At 38.5% G+C, this 19116-nt stretch overlaps 2 protein-coding genes across 8 annotated transcripts in view; both read right to left on the bottom strand.

The window, feature by feature from the left end:
* Positions 1-12134, bottom strand: part of LOC139757383 (palmitoyltransferase ZDHHC6) — a 40597-nt gene extending 28463 nt beyond the window's left edge. For 3 of the 4 annotated variants that reach the window (XR_011714608.1, XR_011714607.1, XM_071677814.1), the window contains exons 1-3: positions 11984-12134; positions 10793-10871; positions 9846-10027 (exon numbers count right to left, since the gene is read on the bottom strand). Coding sequence is in view for 1 of the 4 variants with exons in the window: in XM_071677814.1 (XP_071533915.1) it covers positions 9846-10027; positions 10793-10847 (237 nt within the window). In the remaining 3 variants the exon portion in view is untranslated. The remainder of the gene's footprint in view (positions 1-9845; positions 10028-10792; positions 10872-11983) is intronic. The other variant, XR_011714609.1, reaches the window with a different exon arrangement.
* A 5052-nt stretch (positions 12135-17186) lies between these two features.
* LOC139757380 (uncharacterized) overlaps positions 17187-19116 on the bottom strand; it is a 28150-nt gene continuing 26220 nt past the window's right edge. For all 4 annotated transcript variants that reach the window (XM_071677809.1, XM_071677811.1, XM_071677810.1 and 1 more), the window contains one exon: positions 17187-18306. The gene's annotated coding sequence lies outside the window, so the exon portion shown is untranslated. The remainder of the gene's footprint in view (positions 18307-19116) is intronic.

Below are 19116 nucleotides of genomic sequence, written 5' to 3'. Positions count from 1 at the left end.
GTCCATGAGTCAAATATCCAAGAACAATATTGACAGTAAACCCACAGTGGTAAGGTAAACATGTTAAAAAAAATTGGTCAACTTGAAATTACAGTATCAGATATTCAGCACTCTATTTTCTTAGAAAATTGAAAAAGAAAAACTGATCTAAAACATGCATATACATCTCATTTATTCATGATTGCCCCAAGACCCTTTTCTAAGTAGGAGTCCTGTTGTTACCTAGGACCTCTAGGATGCAAAAGGAATTCAAGTTGTGACAGGAAATTAAGTATGTAGATTGACGCCAATATAATTTTGATATGTTTAATGAAAAGGTGAGGAAATCTTGGAATCATCCAAAGTGGAATTAGCATTTAAAATGAATCAAGAGTAGTTTCATCATTCCCATAAATGGTGATATCATTGGCAAAAAAAAATGACAGAGAGGCAGATCATACCTCTGGATAACCAGAAAAACTATCACTAGAAGAGCCTTAGAGGAAGTGGGTTTAAATACTTCCAGTGCCACAAGAATAGCTTCTGTGATATGAGCCTGACAAAGGAAGAAGTATCACCTTAGGAAAGGCAGTAGAATATCTAGGTGACAGAAAAGATGGTATCTTTGTTCAGTAGTCCACTCAGTGTAACTTAAAGTACCACAAATGGCAATTACAGAGGGTGCAAAAAGGTGAGATGGTGAGTAAGCTTTACCATCCTATCATCTGCCATGCATCCTACTCAGTCATATGACTTGCATTCAAGGCTTTTTAGTTTTTTCCTCGACACCACATAACCTATGTACATCTTCATTTGTTTCATACTTTCTTAATTCCACCCATACATCTTCAGGTGTCCCTCTCTACTGTTTTAATTTTTCTCCAATCTAAATCAACAATAACCCATGGGGTTGGGGAGAAAGAATACTTCCCACGTATTCCCTGCGTGTTGTAGAAGGCGACTAAAAGGGGAGGGAGCGGGTGGCTGGAAATCCTCCCCTCTCGTTTTTTTTTTTAATTTTCCAAAAGAAGGAACAGAGAAGGGGGCCAGGTGAGGATATTCCCTCTAAGGCCCAGTCCTCTGTTCTTAACGCTACCTCGCTAATGCGGGAAATGGCGAATAGTATGAAAAAAAAAGAAAAAAAAATATCAACAAAACAAAGGTTTCATCTCCATACATCAGACTGTGAACAAAGACCATCATGCAAGCTTTCCTTATTCCCCTGAACTACTGTCAGCGACATATTTACGAAACTGCTATCTATCCACAAACTTATCTCAAACAGTTAACATCACAGATCTCCATACAAAGTCATTCTTTTCCAAGAAACATTTTCAAAGATTTCTCTAAATAATAGACCCTCAAGTTTGAGAAAATAGCAACACCCTGTGGAAACCAAGTTATAAAAAGCTTTACAATGACATGCAGAAACGTGACAAGTAATAATTCAGAGTACATCATGAAATAAAACAGATCAACACATATTCAAACTTAGTATTCTTATTGGAATATCTTTACTAAAAAAAAAAAAAAAAGCTAGCTTATAAGAAGACAATAAACCTTTTAACAACAGACTAAAGGTCCTACCTGCCTGGACTTATTGGTAAGGAGTTTCTGAATCATGGGAAGGAAGACATAGAAGGGTATGAAAAATTAGTGACAACAATATAAGGAGGCAAACCTTTCTGACAACAACATGGAACTTTGAACCAGTCCAATCTGATTCCACTTTAGACTTGTTAGACTTCTTGTACAATGGCATATTTATGGAATTGAATGTATGACAACATTAGCCTAACCTTCCCATCCTAACAGAAGACACAACAGCAAACTGGAGAAAACATTGAGCTATATAACATGCACAGGTCTGTAATAACCAAGAAACTATAACAATTCTTGAAGAAGCACTTGTTCTTGCAAAACCCTATTCTTTTACAACTTTACTTCCCCTATATTGTTTAAGCCATGGACAAGTGAATAATGACTAAGTGCAGGAGGCAATTACCCATGGAAGGAGAAGGAATGGACACATGGGATTTTTAAAAGATCACCACAAATGTTAACACTAACATGGTTATTAAATTGGCTGGAACTGTTATCTTTCCACAGGTACTCTCTACAGCTTGCCTTCACATGGAAAGGCAGCTTATATAACTGTACTTTCAAAAAAGAAAGAACATGACAAAGATGAAGAGGTGCACTCAACATTCATCAACCTTGCAAACAGAGCAAACAGCTATCAGAAAAACTGTGCGAAGATGAAAATTCAACTACTGACTATGAAGCATGCAGAATACTACCAGTGGCTGATTTTTCTTTTCTTTTTCAAGCATTTCAAGGCAGTAGACAACTAAGTGTTTTGTCACGGTAAAAAATTTACTCAAGCAGGAATGTCTTATGCCAACATGCTCACTCACAGTTTACAGTGAAGGTGTGTTGGAGGGGGATGTGTCATGCAGGTTGAATCAAGGAGAACAGAATTCAAAAATTATGGTAAAAAAGGGCACAATGACAAATCTATATTGGAAAATGCAACACAAGAAATATTGACTCACAAAAATTCACTATGACTGTGCAAGGAACTGAATTCAAATACAAAATAAATGCCAAAGTTGAAACTTGGGTAAGTAGATATATGACAGGAGGGTGTATCACTGTGTCTTTCAGTTTAAATTCAATTACAATGGTGAAATCAAAGAGAAAATCACAGATGGTGTGCTGAGTGCAAGCAAGATGCAAATGCTTTGAAAACGTTATAGTATATACTCATATTAAAGTTTTTCAGTAAGGAGAGCTTTTAAAAGAAATGATGTAATCCACTCTTATGTATATTACCAAAGCATGAGTCTAGAAAAACCTTGATAGTAAAGTGAAAGCAATATAGCTTTAAAAGAAGTACAAACCTTTAAAAAGATCAGTAATAATTGAAATTTGGGACAATAATGATTTAGTGAAAAAATATATTTATATTCATTTATTTTGCTTTGTCGCTGTCTCCCACATTAGCAAGGTAGCGCAAGGAAACAGACAAAAGAAATGGCCCAACCCACCCATATACAAATGTATATACATACACGTCCACACGCAAAAAATACATACCTATACATCTCAACGTATACGCTGTGCGCAGGAGGGTGGATGTGCTGGAAATGAGATGTTTGAGGACAATGTGTGGTGTGAGGTGGTTTGATCGAGTAAGTAATGTAAGGGTAAGAGAGATGTGTGGAAATAAAAAGAGCGTGGTTGAGAGAGCAGAAGAGGGTTTTTTGAAATGGTTTGGGCACATGGAGAGAATGAGTGAGGAAAGATTGACCAAGAGGATATATGTGTCGGAGGTGGAGGGAACGAGGAGAAGTGGGAGACCAAATTGGAGGTGGAAAGATGGAGTGAAAAAGATGTTGAGTGATCGGGGCCTGAACATGCAAGAGGGTGAAAGGTGGGCAAGGAATAGAGTGAATTGGATCGATGTGGTATAACGGGGTTGACGTGCTGTCAGTGGATTGAATCAGGGCATGTGAAGCGTCTGGGGTAAACCATGGAAAGCTGTGTGGGGCCTGGATGTGGAAAGGGAACTGTGGTTTCGGGCATTATTGCATGACAGCTAGAGACTGAGTGTGAACGAATGAGGCCTTTGTTGTCTTTCCTAGCGCTACCCCACACACATGAGGGGGGAGGGGGATGGTATTCCATGTGTGGCGAGGTGGCGATGGGAATGAATAAAGGCAGACAATGTGAATTGTGTGCATGGGTATATATGTATGTGTCTGTGTGTGTATATATATATACATGTGTACATTGAGATGTATAGGTATGTATATTTGCGTGTGTGGACGTGTGTGTAAATACATGTGTATAGGGGTGGGTTGGGCCATTTCTTTCGTCTGTTTCCTTGCACTACCTCGCAAACGCGGGAGACAGTGACAAAGCAAAATAAATAATAAATAAATACATCTCAACGTATACATATATATACACACACAGACATATACATATTTACACATGCACATAATTCATACTGTCTGCCCTTATTCATTCCCATCGCCACACTGCCACACATAAAATAACAACCCCCTCCCCCAAATGTGAGCGAGGTAGCACTAGGAAAAGACAACAAAGGCCACATTCGTTCACACTCAGTCTCTAGCTGTCATGTAATAATGCACCGAAACCACAGCTCCCTTTCCACATCCAGGCCCCACAGAACTCTCCATGGTTTACCCCAGACGCTTCACATGCCCTGGTTCAATCCATTAATAGCACGTCGACCCCAGTATACCACATCGTTCCAATTCACTCTATTCCTTGCACGACTTTCACCCTCTTGCATGTTCAGGCCCCGATCACTCAAAATCTTTTTCACTCCATCTTTCCACCTCCAATTTGGTCTCCCACTTCTCGTTCCCTCCACCTCTGACACATATATCCTCTTGGTCAATCTTTCCTCACTCATTCACTCCATGTGACCAAACCGTTTCAAAACACCCTCTTCCGCTCTCTCAATCATACTCTTTTTATTTCCACACGTCTCTCTTACCCTTACATTACTTACTCGATCAAACCATCTCACACCACATACTGTCCTCAAACATCTCATTCCCAGCACATCCACCCTCCTCCGCACAACTCTATCCATAGCCCACGCCTCACCACCATATAACATTGTTGGAACCACTACTCCTTCAAACATGCCCATTTTTGCTTTCCGAGATAATGTTCTCGACTTCCACAAATTCTTCAATGCTCCCAGAACTTTTGCCCCCTCCCCCACCCTATGATTCACTTCCGCTTCCATGGTTCCATCCACTGCCAAATCCACTCCCAGATATCTAAAACACTTCACTTCCTCCAGTTTTTCTCCATTCAAACTTACCTCCTAATTGTCTTGTCCCTTAACCCTACTGTACCTAATAACCTTGCTCTTATTCACATTTACTCTCAGCTTTCTTCTTTCACACAGCGCTGTTTCATCAGCAAACAACAACCGACTCACTTCCCAAGCTCTCTCATCCACAACAGACTTCATACTTGCCCCTCTTTCCAAAACTCTTGCATTCACCTCCCTAACAACCCCATCCATAAACAAATTACACGACCATGGAGACATCACACACCCCTGTCGCAAACCTACATTCACTGAGAACCAATCACTTTCCTCTCTTCCTACACGTACACATGCCTTACATCCTCGATAAAAACTTTTCACTGCTTCTAACAACTTGCCTCCCACACCATATATTCTTAATATCTTCCACAGAGCATCTCTATCAACTCTATCATATGCCTTCTCCAGATCCATAAATGCTACATACAAATCCATTTGCTTTTCTAAGTATTTCTCACAAACATTCTTCAAAGCAAACACCTGATCCACACATCCTCTACCACTTCTGAAACCACACTGCTCTTCCCCAATCTGATGCTCCGTACATGCCTTCACCCTCTCAATCAATACCCTCCCATATAATTTACCAGGAATACTCAACAAACTTATACCTCTGTAATTTGAGCACTCACTTTTATCCCCTTTGCCTCTGTACAATCGCACTATGCAAGCATTCTGCCAATCCTCGGGCACCTCACCATGAGACATACATACATTAAATAACCTTACCAACCAGTCAACAATACAGTCACCCCTTTTTTAATAAATTCTACTGCAATATCATCCAAACCTGCAGCCTTGCCGGCTTTCATCTTCCGTAGAGCTTTTACTACCTCTTCTCTGTTTACCAAATCATTTTCCCTATCCCTCTCACTTTGCACACCACCTCGACCAAAACACCCTATATCTGCCACTCTATCATCAAACACATTCAACAAAACCTTCAAAATACTCACTCCATCTCCTTCTCACATCATTACTTGTTATCACCTCCCCATTAGCCCCCTTCACTGAAGTTCCCATTTGTTCCCTTGTCTTACACACTTTGTTTACCTCCTTCCAAAGCATCTTTTTATTCTCCCTAAAACTTAATGATATTCTCTCACCCCAACTCTCATTTGCCCTCTTTTTCACCTCTTGCACCTTTCTCTTGACCTCTTGCCTCTTTCTTTTATACATCTCCCACTCATTTGCATTATTTCCCTACAAAAATCGTCCAAATGCCTCTCTCTTCTCTTTCACTAATAATCTTACTTCTCCATCCCACCACTCACTACCCTTTCTAATCTGCTCACCTCCCACACTTCTCATGCCACAAGCATCTTTTGCACAAGCCATCACTGCTTCCCTAAATACATCCCATTCCTCCCCCACTCCCCCTACCTCCTTTGTTCTCACCTTTTTCCATTCTGTACTCAGTCTCTCCTGGTACTTCCTCATACAAGTCTCCTTCCCAAGCTCGCTTACTTTCACCACTCTTTTCACCCCAACATTCTCTCTTCTCTTCTGAAAACCTCTACAAATCTTCACCTTCGCCTCCACAAGATAATGATCAGACATCCCTCCAGTTGCACCTCTCAGCACATTAACATCCAAAAGTCTCTCTTTCGCGTGCCTATCAATTAACACATAATCCAATAACGCTCTCTGACCATCTCTCCTTCTTACATATGTATACTTATGTATATCTCTCTTTTCAAACCAGGTATTCCCAATCAACAGTCCTTTTTCAGCACATAAATCTACAAGCTCTTCACCATTTCCATTTACAACACTGAACACCCCATGTATACCAATTATTCCCTCAACTGCCACATTACTCACCTTTGCATTCAAGTCACCCATCACTATAACCCAGTCTCATGCATCAAAACTACTAACACACTCACTCAGCTGCTCCCAAGACACTTGCTTCTCATGATCTTTCTTCTCATGCCCAGGTGCATATGCACCAATAATCACCCATCTCTCTCTATCAACTTTCAGTTTTACCCATATCAATCTAGAGTTTACTTTCTTACACTCTATCACATACTCCCATAACTCCTGTTTCAGCAGTAGTGCTACTCCTTCCCTTGCTCTTGTCCTCCCACTAACCCTTGACCTTACTCCCAAGACATTCCCAAACCACTCTTCCCCTTTACCCTTGAGCTTCATTTCACTCAGAGCCAAAACATCCAGGTTCCTTTCCTCAAACATACTACCTATCTCTCTTTTTTTCTCATCTTGGTTACATCCACACACATTTAGACAACCCAATCTGAGCCTTCGAGGAGGATGAGCACTCCCCACATGACTCCTTCTTCTGTTTCCCCTTTTAGAAAGTTAAAATACAAGGAGGGGAGGGTTTCCAGTCCCCCGCTCCCGTCCCCTTTAGTCTTCTTCTACGACACGCGAGGAATGCATGGGAAGTATTCTTTCTCCCCTATCCCCAGGGATAGTAAAGAAATATTTCATCAAATCAATGACACTGCTGAAACATGGAATGAACAGAGATGGTGAGATAAGGCTTTAATGATGCAAAGGAAACTAAAATTACTCATGATAAGGATGAGAGGCAAACCACAGAAACAAAAGAATGAAATGGTACACTTGTTGAGAAAAGAACTTGAAAGAGTTCGCACACAATTGTGCACTGAAATGAGAATTGTAGAAAATGATGAATAATAATAAACAAACGTAAGGTGTGTATTACGATACTTGTTAAATAATCAATTTTCAACTCCATTCCCATTTACATGAGGTGGTTGAAATTAATACATAAGCTTCTCTTTTTGAGGGGAATTTACCATGTAGACCTAAGTTCCTCATACTAACTTTGCATACAGACAAAAGGGCAGATACATTTAATTTCTTGGAGAAGACTGCTACCTTTCTTCCTAGAAAACAAAAATGCAGAGAAGAAAAATTACACAACATAGATGGAACAGACAATTCACATCACTCATCATCCAGAAAAAATTACGAAATTAATGCTGAGCATTACTTTAGAACATACTACAAAATCAATGTTAAGCACTACTTTCAAACAAGTCTACAATTCACTATGATCTGCTTTATCTGCAAACAAATAAGAAATATTCTGTAATGTTTTTCCCTTCACAGCACTAGTTTCAGTATGGTAGCCATAGAGTGGTTATGTCCAACTGAGGCAGTTGTTTTTGTTTGCCCCTGATGCTACCTCACTAAGGAAAGAAAAGAAGTTGGGTATGAAAAATATAACATCACTTCAAAACCAGTTGTTTTCAATTTATGGATGTCAACATAGTATTCATGGTAGGTCAAAGTGACGTCATCTGTATGGTGAGCCGCAATGGCCAAGAGTCAGGGTGGAGGCATTTTGCAATACAATTAAAGTTCACATTAAACAATTGAATTTCAGTTATGTTGGATTAAGTACTTATGTTTTGGTTGATGTATGGATGTAAAAAGGATATCCAAACATAGTGCAAAACAGGTCACCTCCTTCTTTGATACTTGGAGAGAAAGGGGGGACGGATGAATTATTCTCAGAAAGGGACCATACAAACATCAAATAAGTATGGGATTAAAATCATCATGTTTAGCATTGCAGTCAACATTGCTGTTCACTAACTTTGTTCATAAAATTTGTTTATTCTTTGCAATACATGCCTCCTTTGCCCATCAGCAATGATATGCACTTGTCAACTACAAGAGCATTATGTTATCTGCTCAGTCAAAATCACAATCTTCCATTGCTTCTTTATCAGTATCCATGCTCCCAAATGTGTTGCCATCTTCAAGCCCAAAATCGCAATAAAAGAACAGGGCATGTTTGGTTTTTGTTAATAACTTACTCGGTTATGTGATAATCACATTATCATCAAACTGTGCCCATTCAGTTTAAATATTTCAAAGACCAGTCTCTGCTGTGTACATGTATCAAAACAAATCATACAAGATAGCTTAAGATTATTAGTGAAAAAACAAAACGTAATAACTAAATATCCATGTATGAATGCAACATTTCTAAGGGCATTATGCTGCAGAAAACTATCTCTTTAATGATTAATGAGTTTTATTAAAGGACTTTTGATCACCACATAGCATACACACACAAAAAAAAAAAATGAAAAATACTCAAGATGTGTTCAGCACTAACAATACAGACATAACTGAGAAAGATAAAAATGGATACTGCACTGTATTCAAATTAAGAAATAAGCATTAAAAATGAGAATTGTTATTCAAAGTTGAGATACTTAATAGAGGATAATTATAAAGGAATAACAAAAGGTGGGAAGAAATTTATGAATGATGCAGTGTAAACAAAAAAATCTGTGAATTGTGAAAATGGGGATGAAGGTAGGAAAAATGAGAATGGTATGTTCTAAATACATGATGTTTTTTGGCTAACACTGCAAGAAGAGGGAGTTTGTAAAACAAAAAAAACCTAAGAAAGGACAAATGAAAGTAGGGTGTTGACAATCATGATGGATTCTTAAAAGCTTTTGTGAATCTCAGAGCAGTAAGAAAGATAAAAGCAGAAAATATGAAAGATATGATGTGAATCAAAAGTAATACTGAAGACAGAAGTTAATATGGTATGAGCATGTCTAAAGTTTGATTTGATTTTCTGATATGTGTACTGAGATGGAACTTAATGATGATCAAGTACTTTTAAGGATGAAAAAGCTATCCAAAAACTAAACCGTTTGCAATGAACAATATTTTGGCTTCCTTAATGGATGTGGAATCAACAAGTTTCAAAAAAGCGTATGTGTATTGAGGGTTGCATAGGTAGAGTATATGAATGTAGAGATTACGAAAGGAGGGAGTATGAGGGAGTGTAAGAGAGTCCTATTCTGTAAGGGCATGCAGGGTCAAACTGAGACTACAGGGTTTGGAATAACTTCCCTGTAAGCCTCCTTCTAGTATAGTTCAAAACATACATAAAATACAAACAGATAAGTTGAGTGATTACTGACTAAAAAAACTGATTTAGAAACAATACTAAACAAACCGGTTGCCAGTGGAGGGGTAAGGTTCCTGGGCCAGTGTACATGGCGTGCAAGAAGCAATACAGCGTAAGAACAGCACAACTCATGAAGCTGGTGAAAAGGACTGTCCCACCCCATGATCCATGAGGAGGCCACCACTGTGACAGGCAACTTACAGTTGCAAATGTTACTGACTTGATTATCCCTAGAAAATCAAAAATTAGAGATATAATCAAGAAATTCTTAAGTGCTTTATTTTAATCACACCCTGTAAAGGTAAAACATTTCTATTTAATTTATCTATTTTATTTATTCATTTTGCTTTGTCGCTGTCTCCCGCGTTAGCGAGGTAGCGCAAGGAAACAGATGAAAGAATGGCCCAACCCACCCACATACACGTTTATACATAGGCGTCCACACACGCAAATATACATACCTATAAATCTCAATGTATACATATATATACACACACCGATATATATATACATATATACACATGTACGTAATTCATACTGTCTGCCTTTACTTACTCCCATCGCCACCTCGCCACACATGGAATAAGAACCCCCTTCCCCCTCATGTGTGCGGGGTAGCGCTAGGAAAAGACAACAAATGCCCCATTCATTCACACTCAGTCTCTAGCTGTCATGTAATAATGCACCGAAACCACAGCTCCCTTTCCACATCTAGGCCCCACAGAACTTTCCATGGTTTACCCCAGATGCTTCACATGCCCTGGTTCAATCCATTGACAGCACATCGAAGAAAACATTTCTATGCCATACATATGTAAAAGACATTAAAATTACTATAATAATAAGTGTAACAGTGACATTTAAGGTACTGTACCACTGAACACCTAAACTGCATATTATGACTAGCAAGTGAAACATTCTTTTGTAACATAACATAACAAACATAACAGCATCAGCATTAAAGCTTATGTGGTGAAAATACCAACTGAACTCACCAAGAGCTATGAGTGGTCCCCAGTGGCAAACACGCCTCAAAGGTCCAATACACATACTGACCAACCTTTGCCCACAGAACTGAAATGACGGCAAGAATTATTACGATAAGGGAGTTAACATGTGGGTTGTAGGAAAGCATGCCACAGTGTTCCATCTAATGGCAATACATAACCCTTCATCAAATAAAAAAGCCATATAAATTGCCATAGTCTGCCCACACATATACTTGTAAGAGAAAGGGATGATCTTGTGAATCCAACTGATAAACGGATGTTTAGAATTTCACTAACGGGTTTACACTTTGCTCATAACTACTCAATCATCATCACAATGATTCGGATTCTCTAAAATGAACAAAATAATATTGTGCAATATTCTCCTCCACAAATATGAGCCTACAACTAAAGGTCTTGAAAAGTAAAGGATGGGAAACTACAACAGACATTGGAAAAGAGTAAATTTGGAAGCAATGACAGGGGGTTTACAGCATCTGCCAGGCGTACAAAGAAATCTAGAGATAATGGAACATGACACAAAAAGAATACAAGAAAATGGGAGCAATTACAGTAAGTAGACGTGGAAGGTATGACAGAAGCAGCTTAAGGAATTCAAGCAACCATCCTTACTGTATAACTGGACACTATTTCTTAGATACTGAATGATCCACATTTCTTTTTGTGTGTGTGTATGCACGTGTAAATCGTCACTGCCAAGCAATCTGAGGGGCGTCTCAGTATCACGAGGGAATCTTGTTGTTATTTCTAGATATATATGTATAATAGTTATGAAATGCGATTTCTAAAGTATATAAATCAATGTTAATTATGTACTCTGCATTACTGCATCAAAGATTTCTGAAATAAGCCTGATATAAAAACATATGCTTCCGAAAAAACATTAAATAAGACCTATGCAAAAACTTGAGAAATTCAGTTCACTGTAAGCAGCTACCTAATAAATGCATTGTACACATCCTCCTGTTCCAATCTATTTCATGTCATTCTTAGTGCTGGTGACTAAACAGTGTTCTTTATAACCCAAAAATCCAATAAGTTTTTAATGAAATGTAATCAGGTGTTCATACTCCTGAGTGGAGGTATTGTTTGTCATGGGACATACATATCTTCACTTATACTAGATATTGTACTTCACGATAAAGACTTTAAAAATGTCAATGTTTATATCATTACCTTTGTTACCGATTTACCGGAATAATAATTCCTTGCACCAGCTGCAACACTTAAAAGAGGGAGACCCGGTTGAATATCAAAAATTATTGTGTAGCGGATAACTTCCGTCTCCCACGCTGATATTAACCCAACGCTCAACGCCAGCGATCACACCAACCACCCATGGATCTAGGCAGCAAACCATCCCAGCGCTCACATCCAGCAACCACTCTAACTAGCCAGAAAAAAGGTGGCGCAAACCTATCGCTCAAAATAGGGAGAGAATCTAATGAGCAAATCAACCAATTGCTCACATTAGATAGAATTCTATGATAAGATATAACGGTACGATGGTAAAAGAATAAAAGTAGGATAGCAACTTTGACATTTTTTGTTGTTGCAGAGGTCTAAAATTGAAATAAACTACCCCCGCGGATTTTTTAAAAGCAGACTGTCAATGGTTTCATGATTACACACAATCAGTTATATGTTATGACTGAATAGTCCAGCATCACAAACTAACTCGACTTCTACTTTCTCTTATATCCATGTTTTCTTTTGTCCGTTTTAAGAGCCACGGTACAGTCGCTGTTGTATATACAAGTATGAATAAAAAGTCTTCGGACATGCAATCGACGTTTCATAAACATGTACTGATGTGAAATTGGAAAAAAGAAACGAATGTAAAAAGTAAATGCGGGGCTGGGATGATCGTCGACTACTCTCCAAGCTAACGAAAAAAATGCTAATTACAATCATTTTATCGTCTAGTGGCGACATTGCTGACAAAGCGGGTTACAGAGATGTTTCTCTAATGATTTATGTGATCTACATCAATATGTTGTTTGCATCACATAACTTGATAGATTGGTGTTTGTCTATATCAGGTTGATTACTTATCTGTACTATACTTGCAGAAACTTTTTTTTCTTTGAATTATGTCTGTTCCTTGGGAACATAATTTGTCTTGCCAAGTCACCATTTTCTTGGTTGGTATTCTTGTTATGTACTGTTAAAAGATCGATATGTTAAAGTCATTTGCATATGCATGATCGTTCATGACCTTTCTAACCCTTCTGATCCACCAGTGAAAATTCCTAACACAAAATTCTTTTAACACGCCATATGATTATTCATGTAACCCTCAAGGTCTGGACGGACGGGATATTCTGCATTCAGTATGTTTTTGTGTTATTCTGCCGTAAAACAATGTTTCATCTATTGGTGAAATTATGACTCCAGTTTATCATAACTAAAAAACCTGAGTAAAGCTAATCTTAGATTATCATACTATCCAAATTTGAAGCTGCAGAATGCCATTAATTTTGGGCGTCATCGAGGGGTTGATAGATAGCATAAAATGAGCTTTTAGTATGTGATTCATTGAAAATATAGTGATCATGATTTTTTACCATTGCTGTTTTGAAACTATGATATGTCATGATATCTTATGATATGTCATGAAGCATGATCTTTTCCCTAAAGAATCTAAATGCCAAATGACCCTGATTGAAGAGGCCCTCTTTGCTGACCTTTGCAGGGTTGATTTGTGTATCTTAATTCGTTTCCCGTCTTAAGGACTTAAGACAAAATGATATTAGATTAGTTAAAAAAAAGGTACTGTAGATATGGGACTTTAGAATACAGAACCTGGTTCAGCTTAGGCGTCAGATATGATATTAACCTTGGTCGAAGTGTATTTGCTAAACTTCCAGTATAAAGGTGCCAAGAATTTACCCCAATGAGAGGAGTAATGTAAATTATTAGTATAACAATGATAACAATGTATAAAAAAAATTGGGTTAAGTTTCAGTTTAGGGGTCCCACAGAAATTACACATAGATATGGAAGGAATGCATACCAATACTTACGTGATTTAGACTGAGGAAATGTGATTTGGTGCATTACATTTATAGAAAATTGACAGCTAATGATAGTGGTGATGGGAAGAGAGAAAGTTTTAATAGGTTCTGTTGATTATTCTGTGCTATTCTGTGCTCAACTATAACAATGAGCCGTCTACCTTTATAAAATAAAGCAACGATATATAGTACTTACATTTAACTAAGTAATAATTGGTATACATGGGGTGTTCAGTGTTGTAAATGGAAATTGTGAATAGCTTGTAGATTTATGTGCTGAAAAAGGACTGGTGACTGGGAATACCTGGTTAAAAAAAAAAAAAAAAGATATATACATAAGTATACGTATGTAAGAGAGATAGCCAGAGAGTGTTGTTGGATTACATGTTAATTGATAGACGCGCGAATGAGAGACTTTTGGATGTTAATGTGCTGAGAGGTGCAACTGTAGGGATGTCTGAGCATTATCTTGTGGAGGCGAAGGTGAAGATTTGTAAAGGTTTTCAGAAGAGAAGAGAGAATGTTGGGGTGAAAAGAGTGGTGAAAGTAAGTGAGCTTGGGAAGGAGACGTGTGTGAGGAAGTACCAGGAGAGACTGAGTACAAAATAGAAAAAGGTGAGAACAAAGGAGGTAAGGGGAATGGGGTAGGAATGGGATGTATTTAGGGAAGCAGTGATGGCTTGCGCAAAAGATGCTTGTGGCATGAGAAGCGTGGGAGGTGGGTTGATTAGAAAGGGTAGTGAGTGGTGGGATGAAGAAGTAAGATTATTAGTGAAAGAGAAGAGAGAGGCATTTGGACGATTTTTGCATGGAAAAATGCAAATGACTGGGAGATGTATAAAAGAAAGAGGCAAGAGGTCAAGAGAAAGGTGCAAGAGGTGAAAAAGAGGGCAAATGAGAGTTGAGGTGAGAGTATCTTTAAATTTGAGGGAGAATAAAAAGATGCTTTGGAAGGAGGTAAATAAAGTGCGTAAGACAAGGGAGCAAATGGGAACTTCAGTGAAGGGGGCTAATGGGGAGGTGATAACAAGTAGTGGTGAGAAGGAGATGGAGTGAGGATTTTGAAGGTATGTTGAATGTGTTTGATGATAGAGTGGCAGATATAGGGTGTTTTGGTCGAGGTGGTTGCAAAGTGAGAGGGTTAGGGAAAATGATTTGGTAAACAGAGAAGAGGTAGTAAAAGCTTTACGGAAGATGAAAGCCAGCAAGGCAGCAGGTTTGGATGGTATTGCAGTGGAATTTATTAAAAAAATGGGTGACTGTATTGTTGACTGGTTGGTAAGGTTATTTAATGTATGTATGATTCATGGTGAGGCGCCTGAGGATTGGTGGAATGCTTGCATAGTGCCATTGTACAAAGGCAAAGGGGATAAGAGTGAGTGCTCAAATTACAGAGGTATAAGTTTGTTGAGTATTCCTGGTAAATTATATGGGAGGGTATTGATTGAGAGGGTGAAGGCATGTACAGAGAATCAGATTGGGGAAGAGCAGTGTGGTTTCAGAGGTGGTAGAGGATGTGTGGATCAGGTGTTTGCTTTGAAGAATGTATGTGAGAAATACTTAGAAAAGCAAATGGATTTGTATGTAGCATTTATGGATCTGGAGAAGGCCTATGATAGAGTTGATAGAGATGCTCTGTGGAAGGTATTAAGAATATATGGTGTGGGAGGCAAGTTGTTAGAAGCAGTGAAAAGTTTTTATCAAGGATGTAAGGCATGTGTATGTGTAGGAAGAGAGGAAAGTGATTGGTTCTCAGTGAATGTAGGTTTGCGGCAGGGGTGTGTGATGTCTCCATGGTTGTTTAATTTGTTTATGGATGGGGTTGTTAGGGAGGTGAATGCAAGAGTTTTGGAAGGAGGGGCAAGTATGAAGTCTGTTGTGGATGAGAGAGCTTGGGAAGTGAGTCAGTTGTTGTTCGCTGATGATACAGTGCTGGTGGCTGATTCATGTGAGAAACTGCAGAAGCTGGTGACTGAGTTTGGTAAAGTGCGTGAAAGAAGAAAGTCAAGAGTAAATGTGAATAAGAGCAAGGTTATTAGGTACAGTAGGGTTGAGGGTCAAGTCAATTGGGAGATAAGTTTGAATGGAGAAAAACTGGAGGAAGTAAAGTGTTTTAGATATCTGGGAGTGGATCTGGCAGCGAATGGAACCATGGAAGCGGAAGTGAATCATAGGGTGGGGGAGGGGGCGAAAATTCTGGGAGCCTTGAAGAATGTTTGGAAGTCGAGAACATTATCTCGGAAATCAAAAATGGGTATGTTTGAAGGAATAGTGGTTCCAACAATGTTGTATGGTTGCAAGGCGTGGGCTATGGATAGAGTTGTGCGCAGGAGGGTGGATGTGCTGGAAATGAGATGTTTGAGGACAATGTGTGGTGTGAGGTGGTTTGATCGAGTAAGTAATGTAAGGGTAAGAGAGATGTGTGGAAATAAAAAGAGTGTGGTTGAGAGAGCAGAAGAGGGTGTTTTAAAATGGTTTGATCACATGGAGAGAATCAGTGAGAAAAGATTGACCAAGAGGATATATGTGTCAGAGGTGGAGGGAACGAGAAGTGGGGGACCAAATTGGAGGTGAAAAGATGGAGTGAAAAAGATTTTGAGTGATCGGGGCCTGAACATGCAGGAGGGTGAAAGGCGTGCAAGGAATAGAGTGAATTGGAACGATGTGGTATACTGGGGTCGACGTGCTGTCAATGGATTGAACCAGGGCATGTGAAGCGTCTGGAGTAAACCATGGAAAGTTCTGTGGGGCCTGGATGTGGAAAGGGAGCTGTGGTTTCGGTGCATTATTACATGACAGCTAGAGACTGAGTGTGAACGAATGGGGCCTTTGTTGTCTTTTCCTAGCGCTACCTCGCACACTTGAGGGGGGAGGGGGTTGTTATTCCATGTGTGGCAAGGTGGCGATGGGAATAAATAAATTCAGACAGTATGAATTATGTACATGTGTATATATGTATATGTCTGTGTGTGTATATATATATGTGTACATTGAGATGTATAGGTATGTATATTTGCGTGTGTGGACGTGTATGTACATACATGTGTATGTGGGTGGGTTGGGCCATTCTTTCATCTGTTTCCTTGCGCTACCTCGCTAACGCGGGAGACAGCGACAAAGCAAAATGAAAATAAAAATATAAAATATAGTACTTAGGTGCCAACTAATAATCCTTGGCAGGAGAGGTCGTTTTTGTCCTCTTAAAAACTAAATACAATTTCTGCTGGTGTCCTCTGACACTGGACTGACCTCCTTCAGCCCCTGCTGAAGAAGGGGCTCAATACCTTCTCTCCTACCTTCAAAAACTTAACTGTCTGCTTCAAAAGTTGCAGAGAGGTGGTGACAAATGAAAAGACTTCATGTAATGTTTTCAGATTCAGATTAATTAGGCTTTATTTGTCTTTCACTTCAGGACATGAACATAGAAATGTTACATTGTTTATTCATGATAAAGTTCCTGCATGCACAATAAATACAATTCTTATAGTGGGATATGAATATTTGAAAACTATATTATTTGATTATTGGTACCTATGTAATGATTTACAAAAAAGCACTTTACTTTCACCTCTCCAACAGTGGGCAAATGTCATTTGATGAACCTTAGTGAGTTAGAGTGCAGGTTGTGAAGACATTATATTCCATATACTTTGATATGCCTTATTGCAAGTGCCATCAATTTGCCACTTAGAAATCTACACTTAGGAAGAACATATATATGATATGTGGATCAATAATTAAACATAGTCATACAGATAGATATACATATGTAAGTAGTCACAGGCACCACGTGCACTAAAGCAGATAAGCAGAACAAACCTAAGCAAAATGTTGCTCAGAAGGCTTAATAAAGCCCAAAAACTCAGATTTTGAGGTATCATCTCAGCTGCTTAGTTCTTATACTGAAAGTATATGATGCCAGTATTTTTATCTGAGGTCTATCATCTCAAAGAGTAATTTTGTTGATAGAAGTGATATTTGTTAGTCTGTATGTAATGAGTAGCATTGTATGTAAATCCTCTCGTGATAAGCATTAATCAAGAAATAATAATGCAGAAAGTTCATTTATATGTAAGATAACAAGGGTAGGAGAGGAAGTTTCTTGACTGCAGACCATTTATCAATTTCCTTTGGGCACCTGAATCAACAGTTAGTTAATTGTCACCATGATATAAGATAAATGTTTGATTTCTTCTGAGAGTATCATTAGAGTGGCATTTGGTGCTCAACCACTATGATGATAATTAGTAAAAGGTTTAGGGTTTCCTGTGGCTCAATGAGACTAAGAGGGTAGATTTCCACCCATGAATGATGAATGATGCCAGTAGAACAGGTATGATTGGTGCAGGAACAATGACAAGGGTGCACTAATAGCACTTACTAATGTAACAAAATATTTGTTGTATGAAATTGACATGATGACGAACTGTGCAGACACAAGCTGGATGTTAAGTGGGGCTGTTGGATTGGTCACTGCTGTGTCTGGGGTGGGGAGAGACAGAGAGAGCAACCATTACAAATGGATATCAGACGGGGTTGAAAATGTCCTTACATGCTCTCTTAAGCTGCACCTAACTTGTACTGGAAAGAAATTAATAAATTGTCATTCATTATCAGCTTTAAGTAACATAAAATCGTTACCACTAATGATAAAGCATAACATACAGTTTGGTTCTCTTGGAGTTGATAAGTACCATAGCCCATTTCCTTACACAACATTTCTCATATATCTGTTGTGCAAAAATGTTGGTAAAATCTACAAAGTAGGCAACTCATTGTAATTGGAAAACTAGAGTGACATACTGAAGGTGTATTTTATTTCATTTTTTTTTTTATGAATTACTCATACTGCTCAGATAGGAGCTGGAAGGATCCCTTTGTACCTAATCGTGCCATGCTAATTACAAAGTTGATGGGAAAGAATTCATGTAAAGAAATAAGTCATGAAACAGTGTACAATTATAAATTTACAAATGCAAAATAGAAACAAGATGTCATTAGTTGAGCTCAGATGGTATGATTATAAAATCAAAAGCTGGATATGGTAAGTATGGATAATATTTTCATTGGTCTTGCTGTGGTAGAGTCAGCCTTGTTTTGTGACATTACATGTGATGCCTCACAATGCTCAGTTACTAAAGGATTAATAACCAGTGACATTCTTGCTTCTTTGTGGTATGAGGAAATTTCTGCCAATACTTTTCCTTGTAAAGTTCTATACATTATTTTTATCTAAGAGCATGCACATATCTTGAACGTTGTGATAACACAAAAACACATATGAATGTCACT

The sequence above is a fragment of the Panulirus ornatus genome, chromosome 26 (assembly GCF_036320965.1).
Source record: "Panulirus ornatus isolate Po-2019 chromosome 26, ASM3632096v1, whole genome shotgun sequence".
Classification (NCBI taxonomy): Eukaryota; Metazoa; Arthropoda; class Malacostraca; order Decapoda; family Palinuridae; genus Panulirus; species Panulirus ornatus.
Note: the sequence above shows the minus strand (reverse complement) of the source record. Positions and strands in the feature narration are given on the sequence as shown.